The following is a 25,385-nucleotide window of genomic DNA, read 5'->3' on the forward strand; positions in this document are numbered from 1 at the left end:
TGTCACACTACAGCTAACAGCAGCCTAAGTGGACCTAACATTAAAATTGTAAACACATGATCTCCACTATTAACGCCATAATCAACTATATATATATATATATATGGCTATTTGCATGGATATTCTGCCTTTTCAATTGGCTATCTGTCTGGAAATTGTTTCTAATTAAGAAGTTTATGTCTATCACAATTTACTCAAAACAGAAAACAATCTAGCTTCAATGTTTAAAACATAATGGTGACGTGGTGAACAAGACAAGGGAATAATACCTGAAAGTTGAAACACGGTGTATAAATAGCTGAGGTTTCAGGACGAATCCAAAAACACGAGCCTGTCCTCCAACATTACCGTACATTTTCCCAGCTCAAACTATCATATATACTATCAATAATCAATGGCTGCCAGTTCATTTTTCCTTAATCGACACCTCAAACTCAGCTTCTGTGTGTTCCTGTTATGTCTCAGTGGAACAGCTGTTGCTCAGTTATCCTCCACATATTACCTACTTTCATGTCCTCTTGCTCTTTCTGTCATTGAAGCCGAAGTAGTCACTGCTGTGTCCAGTGAGCCTCGCATGGGTGCTTCCTTGCTCCGTCTCCATTTCCACGACTGCTTCGTCCAAGCAAGTTTGCTTTTCATTATTATATTCACCCCATCTCATAATTAATTATAATTTCTCGCCTATACTGAAAATTTAGTTCCGTACTATTGTGCAACGCCGTAACCGTGCATTATTTCCAGGGTATTAAAACTGAACAAGTCTTGGAATCGGAGGATTATTAGTTGATAGTCTTAATATTATTATTTAGCAAAGTGTATAGATGGGTGTCGACTTGTGTATATGTGACTGATGTGTTTTGACATATATAGGGATGTGACGCGTCAGTATTATTGGACGACACAGCAAATTTCACGGGTGAAAAAACAGCATTTCCCAACAATAATTCTCTGAGGGGATTTGATGTTATAGACAACATAAAATATAAACTAGAGCAATTGTGTCCCGGAGTCGTCTCATGTGCTGACATTCTGGCGGTTGCTGCGAGGGACTCTGTTTATGCAGTAAGTAGTGATTTGATTTGATTTAATGGTTCTCTTCATATTAAGCGAATAAGACTCTCATGTCAGTGTCATGCATAAATGAATTGGAAACGTGTCAGCTGGGTGGACCTCACTGGGAAGTGAGATTGGGAAGAAAAGACTCGACCAACGCAAGTTTTAGTGATGCTAATAAGGATTTACCAGCACCCTTCCTCAATCTCAGTAGCCTCATCACTGCTTTCGCCAACAAGGGCTTCTCTCAGCAAGAGATGGTTGCTTTGTCTGGTACGTACGTAACACTCTAGTTTCACATACAATTAATTGCTACGTACTAGCTATATATGGGTTAATTATATTAACCAAGAGGGATTTTGGATGAATATTGTTGTCAGGGTCTCATACGATAGGGATGGCGGCGTGCAGGATGTTCAGGAACAGGATCTACAACGACACCAACATAGAGTCGTCGTTTCAAACGTCGGAGCAAGCAGTGTGTCCGGCGCTAGGCGGAGACGGCAACCTAGCATTTTTCGACGCCACCAATAACGGAAACTCTTTCGATAACTTGTACTACCAAAACTTGGTGAATCAGAAGGGTCTGCTGCACTCCGACCAAGAGCTCTTCAATGGAGGCGGCACAGACTCTCTTGTTCAAGATTACGCCCGGGATTCTTCTCTTTTCTTCCACGACTTTGCTGATGCCATGATTAAAATGAGTGAGCTCACTCCTCTCACTGCTCCAAATGGTCAAGTTAGGACTGATTGCAGAAAAATCAATTGACTTCTATAATATAACCTAATTCCCCCTCGCATGCGCGCGCGCTCGCACACAAATATATATGTTGTCGGAAACTCTACTTATAATAATTGTGACCCATCTATTTATATGTAAGTTCCATCAAGTACGTCGTCAGTGTTGAATTAACAAGGACTGTTTGAGAATAATGTTGGGCGCTTTGCTATATATCATGTGGTCAACTTTTGTCAAAAGTTCACCAATTCTAGCAGGTGAATTCTTGTATTCTTCCTCATTTAAACCTAATATTTGGTCATATATACATGATATCAGAATTTCCCTAATCCAAGATCAAAGTTTACAACCTCAAGTTTGGGTTGGCGTAGAGGGCAAACTTTGAAAGAGGATGAACTAAGCAGTCAAACAGGCAAATGGGGCTTTCAATCCGATCATGGTTTTGTGGGCCATCTGCTATATAGTCATGCAGGCTTATGAATAATTGATGCCAACTTGACGAAGAAGGCATGCACAGTTCAACTAAAATTGTCAGTCCGGAACCAAACATATATAGGGTCGTCGTTTAAAGCGTCGGTGAATGTGTCCGGCCGTAGGCGGCGGAGACGACAACCTGTCCCCTTTAGACACCTGTTTTAATAACTCATATAATCTTGAACGACTTGATGAAGCTTCAGAAGCTAATCAAAATAATTTCTCAAACGAGTTAAAAATCTAATTTTTGGATATTCTAATTACATTTACAGTAGATAAACTAAATGTCATAAAAATTTCCAAAAGTGTTTTTTAATTTGCTGAACAAATTAAAAGTGATTCTCATGAAAGTACTGGAACAAATTATTTACGGCCTAAATCTTTTTTTTTCACAATTTTTTTGGTAGGCATAGGTATCCTCCTATTAGAACAATCATATTCAATGCACTATTGAGTACTAAATATGAGCACTTCTCTCGGTGATAATTTAAACATTGATTTACCATGTTATAGATACTGACTCCTTTCATTAGATCTAACCTGCATTGATTCTTTCTTCACAATTTATATCCTATAGATTAGTGTACAATGCAAAAAATCTAGACTTCAACATATTCGTATGACTATTATATTATTGCTAGTTGCGAGAAATGTCATTGAAATAATTGAGAGAAATATATATAATTTGTTCAAGTTGGTGGAAGAGTCTGTTTTGACAAGATTTCAAGTCGTGTTGTTACAGAAAGTACACCTGTAGTTCCTGAATTCCGTTTGGGAATATTATCATTGCTGATGATTAATTACTCGCAGGGAATCCTCTTGGCCCTCGTATATTTTATCATTCGCTCGATCTCTCCCCGTCACGTTCGTACGTTTAATTTGTTTCTACCTTATATCTCATGTCTGCCTGAGCACATGCTCTCCTACGGTCAACTTTCGTCATTTCCTACATTCGAATATGATTCTGCATCATATATCTCTCCGTTCCTCATTAAACCTCCGAATTTCACCCTGACTGTCGATGCACCATCGAGTTTGTGTTTTATTAATCAAGTTGTGTCATTTTAAATAAAGACATGAAAGTTGATCAAGGTGTTGTTTGGTAACATTGAAAAGTGTTTCTCAAAAGTACTTTTTCTCAAAACAAGACAAACTCCTCCACATATTTACTTCGTAAACTGTAAAAATATTTTTAAAATCATGGTTTGGTTTCTATTTAAACACCTCTTAAAAATTCAGTGAAAGAGGATGAACCGTGTACTCAAAAACAGCCAACACACGGCACAGTTGGGTCTATTTTGAATGATGAGTTACGTTTCGGCCCATGCTTAAGCCCACACCAGCCCAGATCACATGAATATAATTAATATCAACTTTGACCATGTTTTTTTTTTTTTAATATATGGAAGCAAAAAAAGCAATCAAACGATTGAATTCCCGAATATATCTAATGCCATACATTAGAAAATAAGGAGTCAGTGAAGAGGAAAAGGGTGGGAAGGTGAAGTCCAAAGAGACATGAATATGTATTTCTAGATGGGAACCGCACCCCTCATCTCCTCTCTTTTTGTTTCTTTCATGAAATATTTCTAATATTATACTCCTCCGGTCCTTAATATAAGACCTTTTTAACTAATTTGATTAAATTAAAGAAGTTAGATAAGTTAGTTAATTATAAGAAAAGTGACACATTTTTCCTAAAACACCATAATTATTTTTCTTAATACCCCCTCTCCCTCTTCTACTTAATTATAGTTGAGGGAGTGTCTATAAGGGTAATTTAGAGAAAATTAATAAATATGAGAAATGGGTTTTATATTTAGAACCAAAACCAACTCAAGAATTGGGTCCTATATTAAGGACCGGAGGAATATTACGAATCTTGAGTGAGTCTCGACAGAGTAAAAAATGTTGTGGAATATTCTGAAAGTTAGCAAGGGAATCAGAGACAGGAATATCCCATAAAGATGGATATAATGGCATATGTTTGAAATTCGAAAAGCCATTGGCTTTAAAGGAGAGAAGGTAGTTTGAGCACATGGTGCGGATTTGTGGTGGGATCATCATTTTGTCTTGAGAAAAGGATGTGGTGAAATTGCCATTTTTTGTTGCATTGCATAGCCATAGCTCGTGACACATAATGTTGAAAAAGCTTGATCAAGAAAAGCAAAATTCAAGGATGATCCAAGTCATCATATATATAATGTGCATGCATGTGTAACAGATTTAAAAAGTTTGTCACCACTCACCAATATTTGTATCCACGGAAGATGACAGAGATCAATTATTTGCCCAAGGAAGATGTATATATAGTAAAAAAATTGAATAAAAACTCAACTTTGATTACCGATAGCGGTTCTCCAGTTTAATTAGATTATATATCTGTTGGGATATCACTGTTATCATGCTTTATCCAATTAATTTAATGGAGAGAACACACATAGGGTGATCTAATATATATAGGACTATACTACCTCCTATTCTAAATATAGGAGTTTTACTTTAGTTCTAAATAGAAGATTTCAATCTACTTTATCTATCAAATTTATAATTTTTTTAGAAGTATAGTATTGATTGCATATAATAAGAATGTCTTTATAAACGGGTGTTATAATTTATGCCCATAATTGAAAAGATATTCTACGAAAACCAACACACATTTTTTATAAATAATTAACTCAACTAACTTTTTTAGCATATGCAAATTACATATCTAACTTTTACATTAAAAATTAGAGAGTAGTTAAAAAAAAAAAGGATGATTCCTTTGGGGATTTACATATATATGATCTTATGGAACACATATGCCCAGTATTTTATTAGATGCAGATGACCACAACTGGTCCATATATGGAGAATAGATTTTTTTTTTTTTCGCCTGAATATACGGAGGATAGGTGAAAGAAGAGGGTGAGAAGGAATAAGGAACATGATTGATTTGGTGACAATGGAGGCCGGCAGAATCATAAGGCTCAAATGCCTTAATTGCAATGATGCACTGGTACCCAAAGTCTTCCTATTCCCTAAAGCTAATTATTGTTTGTTGAAAACCATTTCCCTTACTGTTACCTTCCTCATCCTTCTTCAATCATACCTTGCAATTCCTAATCTGATCAGCTTCCTCCTCGCAGTCTGAAAACTTTTGGATAACAATTATTATAATAATTATAACATAATTAACGTAAAAAAGTAGTCAAACTCTTTCTTTATTATATTGAGCATAAATATCGATATCTTAATAATGGTACGCACTACGCACCATGCAGATGATATGCCTTTGTCATCAACTCCATTGCATTGATTTGAGCAAAATTTTAGCACAGCGTTTATAATTTTTTTAACCAAATTATCCCTAGTGAATACTGCACATATTACAGGGAGAGGGTTATTTCCAACATAAATTATTAAAGAGGATATTTTATGAAAACTAATACTTCCTCTGGTTTTAATTATAAGAGCTAGTTGACTAATTTGATGAAATTAAAGAAAGAAGTTAAATCAGTTATTTGTAATGAATAGGTCGTATCTTTTCTAAAATATCCTTACTAATTAAATGTATTGGTTAGAACTATCATTGTTAGAAGGACTACCTTGAAAAAAAATACATAAATATGAGAGACAAAATGGATTGGAGTCTTCTATTTAAGACCAAAATAAAAGTCAAACAAGATCTTATATTAAAGACCAGATGTAGTATGTATTCTTTACAAATAACTAAGTTAACTAAATTTATTAATCTCTACAAATTAATTATCTAGTTTGTATGGTAGTAATAAATTATGATTTGTTTGTGGGGGGATATATATCCCCCAGTCTCAACAATATGCATGATAGCTGATAATATTTGGAGGACAGCTATGCCGTAAGCGCTGAAAAAGCCAATTACCAAATCTGAATTTGATTCCATTTTGTGTGACGGGAATCCAAAGTCTACAATATTATATTGCCCTCATCAACTTGTGATGAGTGAGCTGAGTGACTTAACTCTCTTCCCATGGCTTTTGTCCTCTTACTCCTTAATCGTTATTCTCTGGACATAGCCTTAGAAAGAAGAAAGCGACCACCGTACCCTATTTTTCAATACCTCTCTCTCTCTCTCTCTCTCTCTCTCTCTCTCTCTCTCACACACACACACACACACACACACACTTACTTCGAAACAAATCAATACAAGCTATAGCTTCTTCCTTTCTTCATTTGTCTGCATATTTTTCTTCCTTAGAGTTTGAAATTTTAGGGATTTCAACCCCCAAACACATGTGGGCGTGGACTTTTAACTCCATAAAGCAACAAGATTAAAAAGGATTATTGCTTATATGGCGGCAAGAGGTCCATGCGTAGATACCCATACTTGTATATGCTAATTAAGAGAAGCCCTCTAGTTAATTTGTTGGTTAGGTGATTCATAATGTCAGGGGAAGTTGAATTTTAGTGATCCGTGATGTGATCCATCATTGGATCCTCCAAATTCTGATCTGATATGATCAACAATTAATTTCTGCTGCCCATTCTTTATTGTGCAGTTGATATTAGTAATGTAATGAATGATCGGTTAGAGGGGTTGAGCTAAACCCATAATACCTAGTTAGTGTGATAGGAAGAGGAGAATCAAAACTAGGGGAATTAATTAAAAGAAGGCATGTTTAGCTACGTAAAATAAACACTGGCTATTAAAACAAAGAAGGAAAATGGTTGGCAAACTCTTGTCATGTACTCTATAAATATAGATAGTTATTTGTTTTAAGGATTCACAATTTCCTTAACTTGCGAAATTAATAAAATGATGTTTAATTTCATTTCTTTGATCGATAATTAATCAACTTGAAATGTAATTAAAAAGTGCGAATAAAAAGGAACGAGAATCTGAGCATGCCTTGGAAATAGAAGTGATGATGAAAGCAGAAGCCTTGAAGGGGAAAAAGAAAAAAGAAAAAGAAAAAGAAAGAAGGGAATGAATATAGTTGATGTGGACCTTGTGATAAAGTCAAACTTTTGGAAACTTTTAGAACAGAAGTGGTTCAATTGCTTGCAAGTTAAACAAAGCATCCTATATAAAATTAGTTATGATGATGACGATGTACCAACCAAACATAAAATCAAAATAAAAGGGGAAGTCATCAATGTGGTAAATATTGTAGCTAGCTAACGTGTTGCGTAAAAATGGTCCCCACCAACCAAATCATCACGTGCTTGCTGCTTAGATGCATCAAAGTTCGCATATATCACAGACGAAAGCAGTGTGCATCTCCCTCTCCTCCAACATATTCATTAACTGTATATTAAACATTAAACAACCACAACAATATAATAATAACAACAACAACAATAATAATAGATTCAGATTTTGAAGTTGGATATGTCTGCAGTCTACACTATATCATTCTCTCTTTGCTTCCTTTCTCAAACAAATCTATAGACTATGAAAGAAACATATGTAAGACAAAAAGTTATGGAATGGATCTTATTTATATATAATACAAATTAATATTTACCTATACAAGGAATGATGCTATTGTTATATACTTCTTTCTTTTATTATAAATTTCAAATAACCGATGTGTATGCATATAATAAAAAATTAATTAACATTAATTAAATTAATAAATGGGTTAAAGACTTTTTTTTTGGGAACATGCTCTTATCTATAAAAAGAGTAAGTGAGAGAAACAACTAACGAAAAAAATAAAAGAAAATGTGAGAGGAAGTGTAATAAAAGAGAGTGTGACAACATTAAAAAAAAGTATTAAATTTTGACACAAATCTAGATTAAAAATTATAAAATAAACTACACGCCTTGTTAAATTTGAAATTTATAAATAGAACCGGAAGTGAGTATTAAACAATTCTTTTTTTTTCTAATAGAAGTACTAGACAATTCTTAAAATTAAAAAAGTGAGATCTTCTCAAAGTTATAATTAATATTTTTAAAAATAATCTTTAATAACCAAAGATAATATTATTTCCGAAACATAGCATACGCAGAAAAGTACAAAGAAAGTGATTTGATGAGTGATGATTATATGCTATAATCCCATTTGTGGGATCTCCATAACCAACCCACCAACCTCTCTTCTTTTCACCTCTTTCTTGCCTCCAACAATCCTCTTCTGAATCATAGTACTCTATGTACCCAAATACTGAGCACATTTTATTGTCAACGATGCCAAGTTCAGATCTCTTTCTAGCAAAGGAGAACCCCGATGAAGATGTCAGCATAAAACGCGCTCTCCAGTTTCAAAATCATCACTTCCATGAAAGCGTCCCGAACTGTGCCAAGTCTACGGTGATTTCTGACTTAGTCGTGTTAGAATCGTCGACGAGACTGGAGAATCCAATTTCAGATCTAAATCAGAGCTGGTTTGCCCGAAGAAACAGTTCCCAGTCTCATTCTACGGCCCAAATAGAGAAGAAGAAAGAAGGACGGGGAGGTTATGAAGCAGAAGATCCCTTATTATCAAAAGATAATTGTAAGCTAAAGGTAGAAGAGCAAGAGGAAGAAAATGATGAAGAAGAAGAACGAGAAGATGGGTTCAGAACTCCAACTTCTTTGGATCGCAGAATCCCAGAGGTCAAACAATGCCCACCTGCACCCAGAAAACCCAAGCTATCGCTAAAAAGAAAAGCAACTCACACGCGCAGTAGTACTCCACTTCATCTTTCATCAAAAGAGGTCCAACTATTATTCCCAGTTCAACATAACCCACTTTCCGATCCCCACAGAAGCACTAAGAAAGTTCGAAGAAATGACTCCTAGTGATCTCGTTGGCTCAAAAACTACCATGTTCCATAGTTTCCATGTGTGTGCTAATAAGGTGCAAGTGCAAAATTTTGCTTTTTAGCGTTCTTTTTTTTTTTTTTACCCTTTTTATCTGTCATTATTGTAGTTTGAAGGTTGGACCTTTCTATGTAACTCTCCTGGACTTCTGGTGTTTAAATCATGAGACGTACGCTTGGTGATTGGCACGTGTGTGATGAGAGTTGCATTGAAATTCATATAACTATCATGGGGTGGTCAGGAGTTTAATTTGAATTCCCAAACTGAAGGTGGGTTGAACATGATTATAGCAAATCTTCACTTACCGCTTATTCCAACCATGACGACGCCTGATGTACATGTTATGGTGGTGGGTTATTAGAAATAACTTTTTACTTTGTGATGTAAGAGAACTTGATCTCCAGAGAGTTTTGATTACCTTGATTGTTTTATCGTGTTGGGTTACTAATTGGTGTTTTGATAGGAATGATGATGCAAAGTCGAAGAATAGCAAAAGATAAAATGTAGCGTAGTGTAGAGAGAGAGAGAGAGAGAGAGAGAGAGGCTATTGTCTGTGTGATTGTAATAATTTCAAGTTTTGATTATTATCAGCTTCTTTTGTTCTTATATGAAGGTGTTTTTGCTATTATTACATACTGTATATAAAGGACGAGAACTTGTTCTGAAACTTCTGATGTATATTTGCTATATCGTGATATTCATCTCTTAAGGCCATCAGACGATTGCTTTCTTTAAGAAAACTGACAGATTCTTTCTTCGATTTGACGCTATATACGTAAGTCTGTCTTCAGATTTTAGGGAAGAAAGAATAGACAAGAAGCACAAGAAGTTGCCGCATTAATTAATTTGTCATATGCATTGTACAAAATGCAAGTTAAGTTGATGATCGGTTTTATTGTAATATAATCAGTGTCTATATACATGTGACGGCAGAAGATCTTCCAAGTCATCATCCTTGTTGAAAAAGTTTTCTACCTTGTCTATACTAACAAGTCAACCCTTTGCGAACCCTTCCTTGTTGGACATTTTCTCGCGCCCAAGCATAGGCTTATATATGTAAATATATACTAGCTAGAGTACATAACCATAATATGTATAGAGATGTGTATCATGATGACAAAACTGATGAGATTACCTTGACACCAGGATGTGAGTGACTGACATTTCATGGCACTGAGGCTGGACTTCCGTCTGTGACGCTAAGTCTGGAAATGATGAATTCCATCGTAAGATAGGAGATGGATAGGATTACGTACGATTGGAAACGAATCTCCCTTGGAGATACTATTGTATGTGTATTCCTGAAACTAATAAAGAAGCCATTAAGTAGAGAGAACTCAAAAGAAGCCGCTGCTGATCCTTTTAGGCAACCCGAAATTCTGGTAGCACCTAATTTCACCTCCTATGCTGGCGGTGGCAATGACCAAGCCCCATGCCACAGGATAACCTGATGAAGCCGCTGCTTGATTATTATCAGCGAGTGAGCGAGACGAAGAAGACCGGGAAGAGGACGATGCATTGGTCGCAGAGATAGCAGATGGATCATCATGCCTGGTCGAGCTGGTTGTTGAATCTGACGCCAAAGACTCTGTTCGCGATATGGCTGCGGGATCCACTTCTTGCTGGTCATTGGAACCACTGTCAGCGGCGGAGCTAGTATTTTCCTCGTTATTATCATTAGTTTTGGAGCTGGTTTCAGCGTCGGTGGCATTTTTCTTAGGAGGAAGGGGCGGCAACGTGGGCGGTGAATCTGTGGTGGAAGGATCTGATTCCTTCTTGTTGGGAAGAGGGGGCAGATTACCTGTCTTACCTGTCTTCTTGGCTTGAGGGGGATCGCCCTTGATGGTGAAAGGCCATGGCACTGCCACAGAAACATCCTTACAAGGGAAGCTCTCAAAAGCTCGAGTCATAACTAATGCTCTCGCTTTCGCATTGTTGCCTCCTTGTCGAGGTTCATCATACTTCCACACATAAACTTGAGAATCTTCGCTTGCACTTATAACATGTCTTCCATTTGGACTGAATGAAGCTGCGATTTGACTGTTTGAATTTCGGAAACCTGTTCACGTAATACCTATATATGTTAACATTATTCTATCCAAAGAAAGACTCATGATATACATGCACGTATATTCCAACGTGGTTCAGGGTTGTGATGGCACCTTGGAACTTATGAACAACTTTTGTGCCTTCTACAATCTTAATCCTGGAATCAGCGGAAGTGACAAGCACTTCTGATGGATTGCTTGGTGCAAACTGAAAAACATATACAAGGCCCGTAACTAATTTGCATGTTCCTGCCATACTATCAAACTGCTTCCAATAATGGGAGCAAAACTAAAGCTATATAGCCAGCTACTATATCATAATTACCTGAAAGCCGGTGATTTTTCTCAGCGGAGCTTTCTTTCTCTGTTGTAAGTCAATCGTGCTTGTTTGACTTAATTTGCAATCTGCAACATTTTAGGAATTCATGACTTCCAAGTTTTGCAGGATGGTGATGAATGTATATAGAGAGGAAGTGGCTGGCTAGTACCTTCTGTGCCGTACATACAACAAGTGCCATTATGTGTACCAACAAGAGCAGCCTGCAACGTTGATAGCTTGCACAATCATATTGCGTATACTGGAGAACAGAACAAGAGTTGGGTAGAGAAGGCTCACCTGACCATCAGGAGTGTAAGAAACGGCGGTGACCATTTCATGGACGTCAGCCCAATCCACGACTTGTCGTCGAGGAATGCTCCATATTCTGATCTTAGCATCAAGGGACCCACTTATGAAATAATCCTCCTCTATTGGATTGAACTGTACGCACGTTACTGTGCAGCACCAAAAACATATGTATATAGCAGCACATCAGGCCATTACAAATACCATCACTATGTAGTTTTTTTTTTCACACCAAAAATATGGCAACCTCACCATAGTCATTGTGGGTGAACACCTTCAAGCACGTCTTTAATTCCAAGTCCCATAGTCTCACTGTTTTATCCATTGAAGACGAGAGAAGTAACTGCAATTATTACAAAGAGAGTAAGCGCCTCATTCAGATATGGTAGTTTAGCACTTTAGCTCATTAGGCGTTTCATTATGAGATAAATAATTTTGTTATCCATCCAATTTCAGCTCATGTAGATTTTGGCCCTTGGTTTAAACATGCAGGAATTTCCATAATGAAAATTAAGTGGGCTGACCTGACATTTGGACCAAGACAAGTCCAAAACGTCTTCGGAATGACCTTGGAAAGTGCAGAAGGGCTTGTCCGAGAGGGAGAACACAGTCTCGGGCACATGAACGTGCTCCGGGACCTTATCATCCTTTTTATTCCCAGATTTGCCCTTCTTCTCCTCCGCCGCGCCCTCATTGGTGGCCGACGAAGCAAGCAGCGCCGGATGAAGTGGGGTAAGATTGCCTTCCCCTGGGGTCAACGACATGAGCTCGCACTCCTGCACTTCCCACACATGAATCACCTTATCCTCCCCTCCACTCGCCAGATAATGGCCGTCCCAGCTGAACTTTATGGTCCAAATGCCCCCTTCGTGAGCCTGAAATTCTTGACACATATGTAACGCTGAGAGCTCTTTGTGAGTTTTCCCGCTCTGCCTAACCCTAATCCATTCGTTGTTCTTAGTCTGTTTCTGATTAGGATCTGTGTTGGCTGGTTGTGCCGCAGATGGAGGCAGAGGAGGCAAATTAGGAGGCGCTGATTCTTTGATGCTCTCTGACCTCTCTCTTTCTCCAATGAACCCACTTGCCACACCCTTTAGGTTCTTCAACAGAGCAGCCCCAGTTTTCTTACTCATTCTCAAGCTCTTGTTCAGGTAGTAGTTCGCACCTGGCTTACTCTCATCGTTTTTGTCTCGCCCGCGTCGCATGAGCTCTTTGACGATTGGAGAGTGTCCTACGGATTTCTCGAACTCTTCCATCGTTAGTTTTTTCCCTGTTTGTATGTCGTTTAGACTGCTCCAATTGCCATCACCGCCGGGGTCCTTCCCAGTGACGATAAACTCTTTCCCGGTGTCGAGGTTCTTGATGAGGAAGAAAGAAGCAAACCTGGTGTTTGACACGATCGCGGTTAGTTTACGGCCGTGCTGGCGTTTTGATTGTTGATCCCCTGAAGCCCCTGAACTGGCGTCGTCTTTCGCCGCAGCAGGGGCGGGGCTCCAGTATGTGTAGGGGCACATACGAGGACGAGCCAGAGTGATCTCTGACGACGTTCTTGTCAGACGCTGCTTTGAGACCTTACCTGCAATGAGCAATAAAGAGTGGCAGTCTACTTAATAAGCTCACTGAGGATGGCAGTTTGAATGGTAATTTCATGAAAAGAAAAGATGAGTATCTATCTAATTTACAAGTCATTCAAGTATTTCCAAGTGAAGGGTGCAAAATTATTATTTTTGGATGATATCTTGGGGCACATTCTTCTCAGGAAAAACTAATCAAGGAACCAACACTAATCAAGCATCTTTTTAGTAACCATACCTATGAGTTCCTCTTTCCTCATCTTGGGCAAGGAATAAGTATCGCAATCTACGTCTCCGTCGGAACGCGACCTGACGAGAACGAATGGCACAGGGGATTGCTCTGTTTTATGCTCATCCGATGGCGGCAAAAACACTGTTTTATGCTCTGTTTTCTTCTCATCGCTTGATTCAGCAGCTGCAGCAGTAGTATCAGCAGCATCGGCTTTAGGTGCTATAACAACAGGCGCATCACGGGAATCAGGAACCGTCGCCTCTTCGGGCTTACCGGACGAATCAGGCCGGGGCGAAGCATTATTCTCGAACTTCCTCGTCATTGCACGGCCGATTGCTATGCTGGCCAGCCGCAAACTCTCCTTGTTCTCGTCTAGGCCCATTCCGTAAAGCAATCGCCTCCTCCGTTCAGTGATCGATCCTGGTGCCGCCATCCATATGTTGTAGTCGAAGTCAGGGATCGCCACTGCCATTGGTACCGTCGACGCTTTTCTTGTCATGATTCTGAATCTTTGAGAATTTGACGAGAATGACATGCGGCTTTCTTGGAATTCCTCGTCCTCGTCCGATGACGAAGCTCCGTCCAAGCTCTCGAAGAAGTGCTCGTCGTCATTGTCGTCGTCAACACCTTTCCAATTCATCGTCATTGTTTTCTTGCGCTCCATTTTGGAGATTTTAATTCTGTTGCAGGCAGATAGAAGACGGATGAATCTCACATAAACATGACGATGCAGCGAAACGTGGAATTTGGTGAAAAGATCACAGGAGGAAAAGTGAGGAAGAAAGAAACAACAACAGAGACAAAGGTATTGGATATTATAATTTGTTTTCTTTCTTTCTTTCTTCTTTTTTTTTTTAATTCGATTGATGTTCGAAAGATGTATTGGGACTGAGAAAGAAGTGGAAGAGAGGAAACGAGGGAAGGAGAAGAGGATCGTTTAGCTTCTGAATTTTGGAGGTAAAGAAACTGTCAACGGTTTTCTTTTTCTTCTGCCAATCATTTTCTTGGCCCGTTCTTATTTGGAAAATTATCAGTCAACTTGCTTATTTTTCCTAGGGTGATCTTTGGGACGGATTCTCACTTTAATGGTTAAAAATTTAGTGAGTGTTGTTGGCGGGTAAAAAAAAATTAGTGAGTGTTACCCTTAAAAAAAGGATGCAAATATAATAATGCATTTAATGGGGCTTTCTTCATATTTGTATTTTTTTCCTTATTTATTTAATAATTATAACCTTTTTTTATTAATTTGCTAGTTTACATTTTATATTTGATTTTTAAATATTGAACTCATGTTTTAAAAGTGAAATTGGAAATTACACCATAAATATCTCCAGATCATAGGTTTCATGGTTAAACTGGCAATCCTTAATACATAAGATTGAATTGCTGAGTTGATTATGGTCATAAATATAGGACTTATTTTTCATATTGATTAATTTTTTCTAAATTATTCTTATAGATATTCCTTCAACCATAATTAAGTAAAAGAAGAAGGAAGGATATTAAGAAAGATGATTATGGTATTTCAAGAAAAACATATCATATTTTTTATAATTAACTAATTTTATACATACTTCTAATTTACATACTTTTCTTCATCTAAATAGGTCTTATATTAATGACCAAAGGAGTATATGTATATAAATGTGTCATCCATTTTATCTTAATTATTTATATAAACAAAAAATAACAATATAACAATTAAAAAGTGGTAAAAGCGTTTAATTTTGGATGCAAAGTAGTACATGCATTAATGATATGCTCTGCTAAAACTCAAAAGAAGAAAGTTTAAAATACAAAAAAAAATTAAATTTAAATCTAAAAGACATGAGAGGAAATTAGAAGAAAGTCAAAGACTCTAGTTGTGATCAAAAGTCAAAACACGAAAATGGAGAGTAAGCAACCAAACAATTATGCCGGGCCGGGAAAAAAAAATTATGGTTCTGCTTCCGACGGCGCCGTTTAGATCTTTTCCAGACGAAGCCGATTCAAATTAAAAAAACCCGCGCATCTTCCGATCTCCGGATCAGAGTGGCAAGATGGGATTCACATTCTCACAGTCGTGAAGAAGCCTTATCTTCTTTGGTCAATTCATTCGCCCGTCTGAGTCACACTACGAAATCCCAACACTTTCCGTCCTCCCCTATCTCTGAGCTGCTCAATCGAAAACTCTGCTCTTAATTCGCCCCGACTTCAGAAAATGGCCTCCCCAATAGCGTACTCCCAAATCGACGACAAGGACCTCGACGACGCCGCTTTGTGGGCTGTCATCGATTCCGCCACCGCCTCCCGTTCCGCAACCAAGTACAAATCCCTTGCCATCAAATACAATAATAGCACATCTCCATCTCCGATCTCAAAACCCTTGCCCCCGACCAAGGTCCAGAGAATCGCGAGGGACTCCCCTTCGGCTTCAATCGAATCCAAGGCTACAGGCGACGGCGAAGTAGACCATGAACCTTGGTCATTCCGGCCTCCTAGGAAGGTTGCAAGGATTTGTTCTTCGGAGACAAGCGAGAGTAGTCCTCTGGTTCCGGTGAAAAATGGGCAGCGAACTCCACCGGTAGCAGCTTTTTATTCCTCACCGGAGGCCCATCTGTCGCCTGAGATAGGGAGGCTTCGAGTGCAAGAGATTAGTCCTTATACAGAGGTCTCTCCGGGGCATAGTGGCAGGAGCGAAGAGAAGGAGATCACGACGCATGGCTTCTCTGGCAAGTTCCCTTCAGTTTCATTGTTCAAGGAATACCAAAATACAGCTATGGCGGTAACTATCCGATATACTAGTTAATATGTTTAATTTGCTGGAAGCTTTTGGACTTCTACCGATGTGATGTCAATTCTTCTTCCTTCCAATATCCTGCTTAATGGTTTAGTCAGCGATGAATGCAAAATTTGAAAATGAGAAGGATGCTTCATTGTTATAGAACGGAAGAGATAAGTGAATCATATAATTGACACAAAGAAACATTGAGAGGTCTGTATCTAGGATTACTCTATCTTATCTATTGTACTGTTAGTATAATGCTCATATAAAATCATAATTCTTACTATCATTTCCATCTTTTCAACGCATTCTCTTGTGAGGCTTATCCAACTCCGATCAATTAGACAGCTTGGAGATGCAATTTTTTCCCTCCTAACTTTGATGCTGAACAAATAATTGCACATCTAAGCAGCGTTTTTGTTTAAATGTCCTTACTGATTGAAACCACATTTTCTTGACAACCATAATAAGCTTGCTTGAGTAGATATGTTCGAGGACTTTGATTTTGGTGATACTTGTAACCCAAAGGTACATGAGCAGCTGCTTTCCAATGGGGGCTAAGCAATAAAATTTATGTCCGTCCATCTTCCTGCATATGATATTACACATGTCTCGCCACAAGAAGTCATGCAAGTAACCATTGTTGATTTCTTGTTATTTGCAAGTATCTAACACAGGAGTTTAGTGGCGGTAATTTTGTTCTATTAGCTGCGATTTTTTTGGTCCTTTTGGGGAGAGGGGGCCCGACTCTTAGCTGCAATTTTTCCGACCAATATATTGTCGATTTCTTGTGTCTTCAATGGACAGATTTTGGAGAAGACGGATTACACATAATTTCGGGGAAGCCTTTCATAAAAAAGTCAGGTAAACGAAGTTTCTTCTTTGTTCGTTGAACTTAGTAGATCAGATCAGATGTAATATGCTGCAAGTGCTTCCTACAGGTTGGAGGAAGATATCTTGCTTCTTCAATATTTCTTTTGAAATTAGAGACAAGAATATTGAATTTGATGAGAACCGTAATGTTCAACGCGCTGAGTTTGTGGCTCGGGCATACATGCAGTATGTTTCCCTATTCGGTAGTTGCAATTCATGTTACTTCTCTAATTGCTTTTCGTTTTCACCACAATCACGTTGCCATTTTATGGTTAACCCCATCACTATCAGAGGGGGTAGGTTCTCTGATGGTTGGGGCTCTTGTGAGCGGCGTGAGAAGCGATTTCAGAAACCGAATCATGACGTACCAAGCACGGCAGAGACTAGAGCCAAAAACAAAGCGTGTCAAGTAAGTCATCTTTTATCAATGTCCTAAGTTTCCCCATTTATACTTGAAGTTATTCGTTACTATATAGCTCTTGTTGCTTTTCCTCCACCTATATACTTCAAGTGACTTAATAGTTCATATAATCATCTCAAATTTACTTGTACTTCATGTGGCTACATGGTCATGTGGCCAGCCAATATATGCTAACCTCGTATCATTTAATAAGACTTGGTTTTTCTATTAAATGCATCGATGATCTTTCAGCCAAAACATGTTGCTTCATATTCAGGTTCCTGTTACTTAAAAATTTTGTTTTTTTAGCCACAAATGCTCATTCCCCATTTTATGCTGCTTGTTAATATGAATTTTTTGTCTTTTGTCTTTTTTTTTTTTAAATTCACTTGCTCTCTCTGTTTGATCGTATGCATTACTTATTATGCTTGCCTTAAGAATTCAATGTTTTCCCAGACCAAATTCAAATGCTGTATTATTTTACTAATTTCTGGTCTGACTATACTTTTCCAGGACTTACTAGGAATTGGAGAATACCGATCTGGTGATGGTGCAAGCTAAGTTGGTTACTGATGTTGTAATATTACAGATACAGTTTACAGATGACTGTTGATTGTAACGGCTTTTTTCCCAGACCATGGGCTTTCTCATTTTTTTCCTTTGCCCTGAAGTTTTGTCAGGGTTGACGACAAAATGAGCTAAACACAAAATTGTGTGTAAAGCTATAATACTCCAGTGGGATCGCATACATGAAAATAGCAAATCTATAATACTTCTACGATGCTGTCCTTTTCTTCTTGTTTCCCGTTACAGATTCTGTTTTATTATAATGTCGATATTCTTTCCTATTTCTAGAGAGATATTCCAGTTACATGATTTACTTTTCAATTCATACAAAAATTTTCTTGAAATGAAAGTACAACCAAAATTTGTTCAATAATAATTCTGATCAAATCCAATATATTTAACAATTCAGGTTTACTAATATGATTAATATGTATAAGATAATGATGTGAATTAATTGTCCCCCAAATAAGTAAAGTGTGAGTTTTTGTTGGCCGAAATAGGGTGCAAGTTAATTTATACAATAATCAGAACATATATAAACGCATTTAATGAAATAAATTTAAGAACTAACATTTATTTGGGGACAGGGGCGTTAATATGTCTACCGGAATTGCTCTAACCTGCGCTACTTCAACCAACTTCTGTTCCCCACAAACCTGGGTCTTGGTAGAAAGTCATTTTCTCATCTTCCTCTCTCTCTCTCTGACTTTTCCGTGGTTTTCACTTTCCAGAGGAAACGCTGTTGAATTGTTTTAATTTGGAGCCAGAAACCTCCTGTGTCTATTTCTTATGCCGTTTTAAGTATCCCAAAATTTACACTATTGCTGTTGAATATGGACCCCTTTTAGTTATTTTTGAATTCGACCTGTTTGGTGTTATGTCTCTGAGAGTGTAGGATGTGAAAATGACACTAATTTCTTTTCTTGAACCCTCTTTCCTTCACTCATCCCTCTATTTCATTTAAATCTCGCCTTAGCAAATCCTTCAGCCAACGCACTAATCATGGCTCTGCAGGTACATCATCTTCTTCATTATGCATTTTTTAGGCTCTTTACTTTGAATCATTTGGAGTGTTTCTGAAATATGGGGGAACGAAGTTTGAGGATGTTTTCCTCTTCGTTTTACCCAATTTGGGGTTGAGGTCTTGGGGTGGGTGATGGTCAGAATTTAAAGTGCTTGAAAGTTGAAACGGTAAAAACTTCGTTTTTCTCAGAGATCAATCGTATTTACCGACTTTGGAACATATAATTTGGTTCAAAAACTTAGAGTACTAAAATTTGAATTTGTTAATATACTTTTTGTCTAGTCAATTCATTTTAAGATGGTCATTTTTGAATTCCAAACAATGATGATGCAGGAAGGATGGCCCTTGGGATTACTGAATGGGAGGATTGGGTTAGTGGAAACTGGCAGTGATTTCTCCGGATCAATACTAACTGCTTCTCCCACTTCTTTCACTCATTCTTCTCCAGATCTTGAATCGCAGGTTGGTCTTCTTTCAAGATAACCTGAGCTTCTAATTAAGTGGAACCAATTCATAGTAGTTACTCTGTTTTTGCTTCTCTTTATTATTATGGCTGGATTTTCTCGGTAGTTTCCCGAATGTCTCTCTTTTAATTTTCTTGGTGTTTGTATCTATCAATTTGATCATACTAATATATTGTTCATATCATTTATCAATTACTGTCATTATTTATTTTACTTTGATATAAATAATTGTTTTGATAATGAGATTATTCACATCATTATTTTTCTGTTAAAGTGGATAAACAAAACAAAAGCAAAACAAAATTGAAAAAAAAAATAATGCAAGGGTTCAAACATAACTACAATGATTGAGGAATGAGAAACAGCGATGACACTTTTGTGACCATTGAGAGAGAGGGACTGAGGGAGGGAGGGAGGAGAGAGAGAGCCTTTTATTAAAACAATCAAATACTATTTCCTTGAAGAAGTAAAACCGTCCATCACTTGTTCAACAATGCTTGAGGCTTGAGATTTTGCAGGAAGTTATTTTGAGCCATGCCTCATATATGTGTCTTGTGTGTTATAGTCCCCAGGATCGTTGTACAATGAAAAGACCACCACACTTGGAAGGCTAGTTGGTGATTTTTGCCCCTTGGAACTCTCACAGAGATCTACAAGGGCAAGAACAAGAATAGCGATGAAACCCTCGAAGGACAACAATAAGAAGAGTCCCAAGATGAAGCCATGGCTGCCCTCCTTGTGTTCAAAGCAAACCACTGATGCAGTGAATGTGAAGGATTGTCCTTCTCTTCGTCACTACCTTGAAGCTGAGAGAAGAGCTGCAGCTTCTTTCAGATTCAGCCATTCCATCTATTCTGCTTCCCATTTTCCCCCAATTAAACGCTCTAATTCTCTATCATAACTGCACATTCTCAGAGTTGAGAATCTATCCTGTTTACCAGAATTTTACTTTTTTTAAGCCTTTTTCCTTTTTTTCCCCCTTTATTCATGTTTGTGTAAAATAGAAAAAGAAGAATACTTGAAGAAATTTATGCATCCTCTTTTGATGCCTCTATCATCTGTTTCATTGTGGTATGCAGAAAAATGATGACTTCTTGTTACTGGTTTCCTTTAATGTGAGATTTTAGCTGCCCAAGAGTGCAGCTGGTCTTGTTATGTTCCGTTCAAATTTGAAAAATTTCATTTTAGTTTAGTCTGTCAAAGAATACATATTTCATAAATAATTTCACTCTCCAATATTGAGAAGCAAAGATGTTAATGTACCTAGCTTTTGCATTTAAATATTCTTATAGGGGGTGTTTGGATATCCAATAATCACTTTTCAGAAACATTTTTTTGTGAATCGATATAAATTTCTTCATATGTTTATTTTGTATACCGTAAAAACACTTATAAAACTATCTTTTTGATCCATTATAATAACTGCTCGAAAAGGAGTGGTTACTGGTTAGTTTAGACTTCAGAGGCCAACGCTCGCTAAAGGGATAAAGTACCCAACTTCCATTTTCCTACTTGATGGCGATGCGGCTTTCAAACTAAAGCTGCAGGAGCTTCGGTTAGTATATCACCATCGTCCTCTCCATTCTTTCAAGCGTAAGAACAACACTCACACCAAAAATGCGCTACCGAACTTCTGATCTCAATCAAATCTTCATGCCTTTGCCAACTCACACTTTTAGAAACACATCTCACGAACCTATATGCTCTCTTATGTCCTAAATTCTCATCCTCGATCCCAAGCGATGATGAAACGAAACCACATTCCCCCTTATCATTCAGATCGGAAATGGCTCATGCCCACCATTACAGGTTTTTCTCTTTTTTTCATCCTCCTGGTCACCTTTCGCGCGCTTAGCAAATCTTCTTCGGGTTCTGGATCTTCCTACGACGGACCCAATTTCACCCGTTTCGATCCAAACGACGCATTGGGGCTTCCGGTTTTGCCCAGATTTGCGTACTTGATAACAGGTACCAAAGGAGATGGACCACAGCTCAAGAGGATTCTTCAAGCAGCGTATCACCCCAGGAACTACTATATGCTGCATCTTGATCTCGAAGCTTTGGATGCTGAAAGACTCGAGCTTGCCAAGTATGTGAAATCTGAAGTTGTTTTTAGCGAGTTTAGGAATGTGATGGTGGTAGGTAAGGCAGACTTGGTTACTTACAAGGGTCCGACGATGATTGCTTCTACCCTCCATGGAATTGCAATGCTTCTGAAGCTTAAAAGGGATTGGGATTGGTTTATTAATCTAAGCGCGTCTGATTATCCTCTCATGTCACAGGATGGTGAGTTTTCAGATACAGATTACGCCCTTTTGCTAACTTTGCTCATATTATTGCCATCGTGATGGTGGATGATAAAATGAATGCGTGGACTTTGGGACGGACACTTGCTGTTCTTGAGCTTCATATGCCGATGATATCGATTACTGTACACTGTTCAACTATGCTTTTGATAATGGAACTGTAAAGAAAATAATGCCATTTTTCCCCTCAAAAGATTCTTTACAATGGATATATTGGCAGTTATCATTCAAGGTGGATGCGATTCTCGGACTTCAGCCCACCAAAGGAGATACCTTAACCATACGCATCGATAAATCCAATAGAGGTTACTTAGTAGCGCTCGGTCATAGGTCATGGTATAAAATTATTGGTGTCATGCCTATAATCTATTCCCATTCGTTAATATGTTTCTAACTGATATGGGGAAAGCCTTCTTCCTTGGGTTTTAAGCTTTCTAATCATGTAAAAGGAACATGTATTTAGTTGTTTTCTCTGTCTGGATACTGAAAACAGGAACAATGCAACGTTCTTGTTTGATACTTCCCAATTTGTCCTCAAATATTCTAGTTTAGCTTAACTGTGGTATCTGCAAATATATCAATCTGTACTTTCTTATGTTTTGTGGCTCTTAAATAAATTCGATTTTGTGATATTTTCCAATTGCTGACCATTTTATATCATTTCTTGCTTCAGATCTTCTACACATATTCTCATTCATTCCCACGGATCTAAACTTCATAGAGCACACAAGTAGTATTGGCTGGAAGGAGTGAGCATAATAGTGTTACCTTGATGTTGTTTCAGTTTGTTTTTGAACTTAATGGTTTAAATTTTACATATTGCTTTTAATTTGTATACTTGTAACTGTTATTTCAGGAGTCAAAGAGCTATGCCTATCATTATAGATCCAGGCTTGTATCATTCAAAGAAATCTGGTGTTTATTGGGCTAAGGAAACAAGGTCTGTCCCATCTTCTTTCAAGTTATTCACAGGTATTAGTTTAAACTTACTTTTAAGCTTTATATGAATTCTCTTGTCTCTTCAATTATCCAGACAAACTTTTTATTTTTGCTCCTCTTCTTTTGTCAATTCTATCCTAATAGGAATCCAATTCTTTCATAATTGTTTTCTCATGAATTATCATATACATACAGATCAGTAACAATACATGATATGGCTCTCTTTGAATTTGTTGTCCACAGTAGGTTTTGTACACGTTATTAGTTATAATTTCCAATTCCTGTTATTTGTACAGTGCTAAGTTGTTGCGAGATTGATAATCTCGGTGGATGTTGCACTGTGAAGTCGATGGAAAAACTTGAAGATTTTTTACCTAACAAATCTTGGCATATTGGTCTGTATGGGACTTAAAACATCTCTAAATTGGTTTTGTAATTTTCACGGGAGAACTGCCACGGGACAGCCTCTCTTTAACTCGTGACTTTATCTCTGGAAAGTTTAACCGCTGGTCAAGTGCTTGTTTCAGAGCCATGTTAATTTCATGAAGCCATTGCATGACAGAGAAAACTTCTGAATAAGAACTGGCCTGAAAATCACATCAGTAGAGCACTAGGAAGTAAACTATGCTTGCAGTTCTGTCTGGTTGTTTCTCACATGCAGAAGTTTTATGTTCTTCTAATCTCTTGAGTTACTCTTGTTGTTATGTGCTCAGGTTCTGAATGGGTTGTCCTGACAAGATCGTTTCTAGAGTTTTGCGTTTGGGGTTGGGATAATCTTCCTCGCACTCTTCTGATGTATTATACAAATTTTGTGTCATCCCCTGAAGGCTACTTTCATTCTATCATCTGCAATCACAAGGACTATCAGAACACTACTGTAAATCATGACTTGCATTACATAAAATGGGACAACCCTCCAAAACAGCATCCTATGTTGTTGAAATTGGAACATTTTGATGACATGGTTCAAAGTGGTGCACCTTTTGCTCGAAAGTTCGCCAAGGACGATCCCGTTCTCAACAAAATTGACTCAGAAATCTTGAAGAGATCAACCGGACATTTTACACCTGGAGGTTGGTGTGTGGGCTACTCTGTGCTGGGCAAAGATCCTTGTGCACTTCATGGCAATCCAGTTGCACTTAAACCCACTTCAAGTTCAAAGAGGCTTGAGAAACTATTGGTGAAACTGTTAGATTCTGAAAATTTCAGGTCCAAACAGTGTAAATAACTAGGGAAAGAAATTAAATTTTCTACCCATATCCTGTACAGAGTTTTTTTTATTCCTTCCCGAGAGAGACATGAGCATACGAATGAAGCTTCAAAGAATGGCCTCCAGGGGAGATTCAAAGGAGCATTTTTCAACCATTAACACAGGTTGTGTATAAGTCGTTGGTAAAAATGTAATTTAAGATTGATCGAAACAAAATTTGGGGGAAGTCGAGCTCAAGCTTAACCAAAATTGATTCTTCCTCATGGGCAAATGATGGGCCCATGATGAATGCGCTGATTGTGTATCTTAACTCATTAGCTGTAAGGATTATGTATTGTGGGTTTTTCGTACAATTTTACCACTGTTTATGGCTTAGTCCATTAGACTTGTATTTGTGGATTGTTTTCTGTGTTTCAACATCAATTCTGGACTGGGGTGCATCAGAAAGCAAGTTGGATGCATGGTGTCATTCTTCCCTCCCCATGTATGCATCAATCAATCTATATTCATGATGGAGATAACTTAGGTCCTGTTTGAAACGAAGGAATAGAGAATGAGATTATGATTGAAAAAATTCATTAAAAAAGTATTTAGTATAAATAATTGTTTGTTATATAGGTTAGGTAAACCCATAGATATGAGATTGGAAAATAACACTTCTCTCATGGTATTCTCTAATCCCGCATGCATGAGTTTATCTAATCCTACATAACAAGTAATTTTTCATGCTAAATACGCTTTTAATAAATTTTTTCAATTTCAATTACAATCTGTACCTCTCATTTTTAATAAAGAACCTGAGGATAGCTTTAGTGAACAGTGATGGTTAAATCAAATTTTGTATACCGAAAAATTTATATCATGAAATTCACTCTCAAACAGACTCAGCAATACTCAAATATAAAATGGAACCCTATTGAATCTAGATAATTCGATATTAAAAGGTCATTCGGATTTATTTTAAAAAAAAAAAAACAGGTCACTGGGAAGAGATTCTAAAATGTTAATACAGATAATAGGGGAGTAATGATTGAAAAGTCAACATGCTTTTTTTGACTAAAATGTTGTCCTCTCATTTCTCTGATGGGAATACAAGTCGTCTTCCTTGTGTCTTAAGGCTTCCCACTGTGTCCAATAATTTGTGGACTGCCCGTGGCATCATCTTGCGACTCATCCATCCTACGTTATGTATACATATTTCTGATGTTACGTTATTTCGCCGTTTTGATTCATAATGTATTGTTGCAGTATAAGTAACTGGGTTACTTAATTCACTGCATTATTGACACCTTTTATTTAACTTTTGAGTCATGCCGAT

The 25,385-nt window shown here is 37.6% G+C and overlaps 5 protein-coding genes and 1 pseudogene across 6 annotated transcripts; 5 read left to right on the top strand and 1 right to left on the bottom strand.

The window, feature by feature from the left end:
* Positions 1–394: 394 nt before the first annotated feature.
* On the top strand, positions 395–1,822 carry LOC114730191 (cationic peroxidase 1-like). The gene is made up of 4 exons (XM_028917225.1): positions 395–622; positions 871–1,062; positions 1,161–1,326; positions 1,434–1,822. Exons 1-4 carry the CDS (start codon positions 395–397, stop codon positions 1,820–1,822), a joined length of 975 nt encoding a protein of 324 aa, XP_028773058.1.
* Positions 1,823–8,367: 6,545 nt separating this feature from the next.
* On the top strand, positions 8,368–9,647 carry LOC114730192 (uncharacterized). Its single transcript, XM_028917226.1, has one exon. It carries the CDS (start codon positions 8,391–8,393, stop codon positions 9,018–9,020), a length of 630 nt encoding a protein of 209 aa, XP_028773059.1. The 5' UTR covers positions 8,368–8,390; the 3' UTR covers positions 9,021–9,647.
* Positions 9,648–10,009: 362 nt separating this feature from the next.
* LOC114730164 (uncharacterized) lies at positions 10,010–14,291 on the bottom strand. The gene is made up of 8 exons (XM_028917196.1): positions 13,527–14,291; positions 12,239–13,290; positions 11,967–12,057; positions 11,706–11,863; positions 11,578–11,629; positions 11,415–11,494; positions 11,204–11,297; positions 10,010–11,100 (listed from the first exon to the last, which is right to left on the bottom strand). Exons 1-8 carry the CDS (start codon positions 14,182–14,184, stop codon positions 10,379–10,381), a joined length of 2,907 nt encoding a protein of 968 aa, XP_028773029.1. The 5' UTR covers positions 14,185–14,291; the 3' UTR covers positions 10,010–10,378.
* A 1,266-nt stretch (positions 14,292–15,557) lies between these two features.
* LOC114730167 (uncharacterized) lies at positions 15,558–18,281 on the top strand (annotated as a pseudogene).
* Positions 18,282–18,889: 608 nt separating this feature from the next.
* On the top strand, positions 18,890–20,767 carry LOC114730168 (uncharacterized). The gene is made up of 3 exons (XM_028917200.1): positions 18,890–19,141; positions 19,482–19,610; positions 20,178–20,767. The coding sequence occupies exons 1-3, from the start codon at positions 19,127–19,129 to the stop codon at positions 20,511–20,513; spliced, it is 480 nt and encodes a 159-aa protein (XP_028773033.1). The 5' UTR covers positions 18,890–19,126; the 3' UTR covers positions 20,514–20,767.
* A 355-nt stretch (positions 20,768–21,122) lies between these two features.
* LOC114730166 (beta-glucuronosyltransferase GlcAT14C) lies at positions 21,123–24,466 on the top strand. 2 transcript variants are annotated; one of them, XM_028917198.1, is made up of 5 exons: positions 21,123–21,421; positions 21,561–21,898; positions 22,592–22,667; positions 22,775–22,890; positions 23,571–24,466. In XM_028917198.1, the coding sequence occupies exons 1-5, from the start codon at positions 21,399–21,401 to the stop codon at positions 24,083–24,085; spliced, it is 1,068 nt and encodes a 355-aa protein (XP_028773031.1). In that variant the 5' UTR covers positions 21,123–21,398; the 3' UTR covers positions 24,086–24,466. The 2 variants fall into 2 exon arrangements, with proteins under 2 accessions (XP_028773031.1, XP_028773030.1); XM_028917197.1 differs by having other exon boundaries at positions 21,123–21,898.
* The last annotated feature ends 919 nt before the right edge of the window (positions 24,467–25,385 follow it).

This window comes from Neltuma alba, unplaced genomic scaffold (assembly GCF_004799145.2).
Source record: "Neltuma alba isolate B1F8T4 unplaced genomic scaffold, ASM479914v2 tig00012714_pilon, whole genome shotgun sequence".
Taxonomy (NCBI): domain Eukaryota; kingdom Viridiplantae; phylum Streptophyta; class Magnoliopsida; order Fabales; family Fabaceae; genus Neltuma; species Neltuma alba.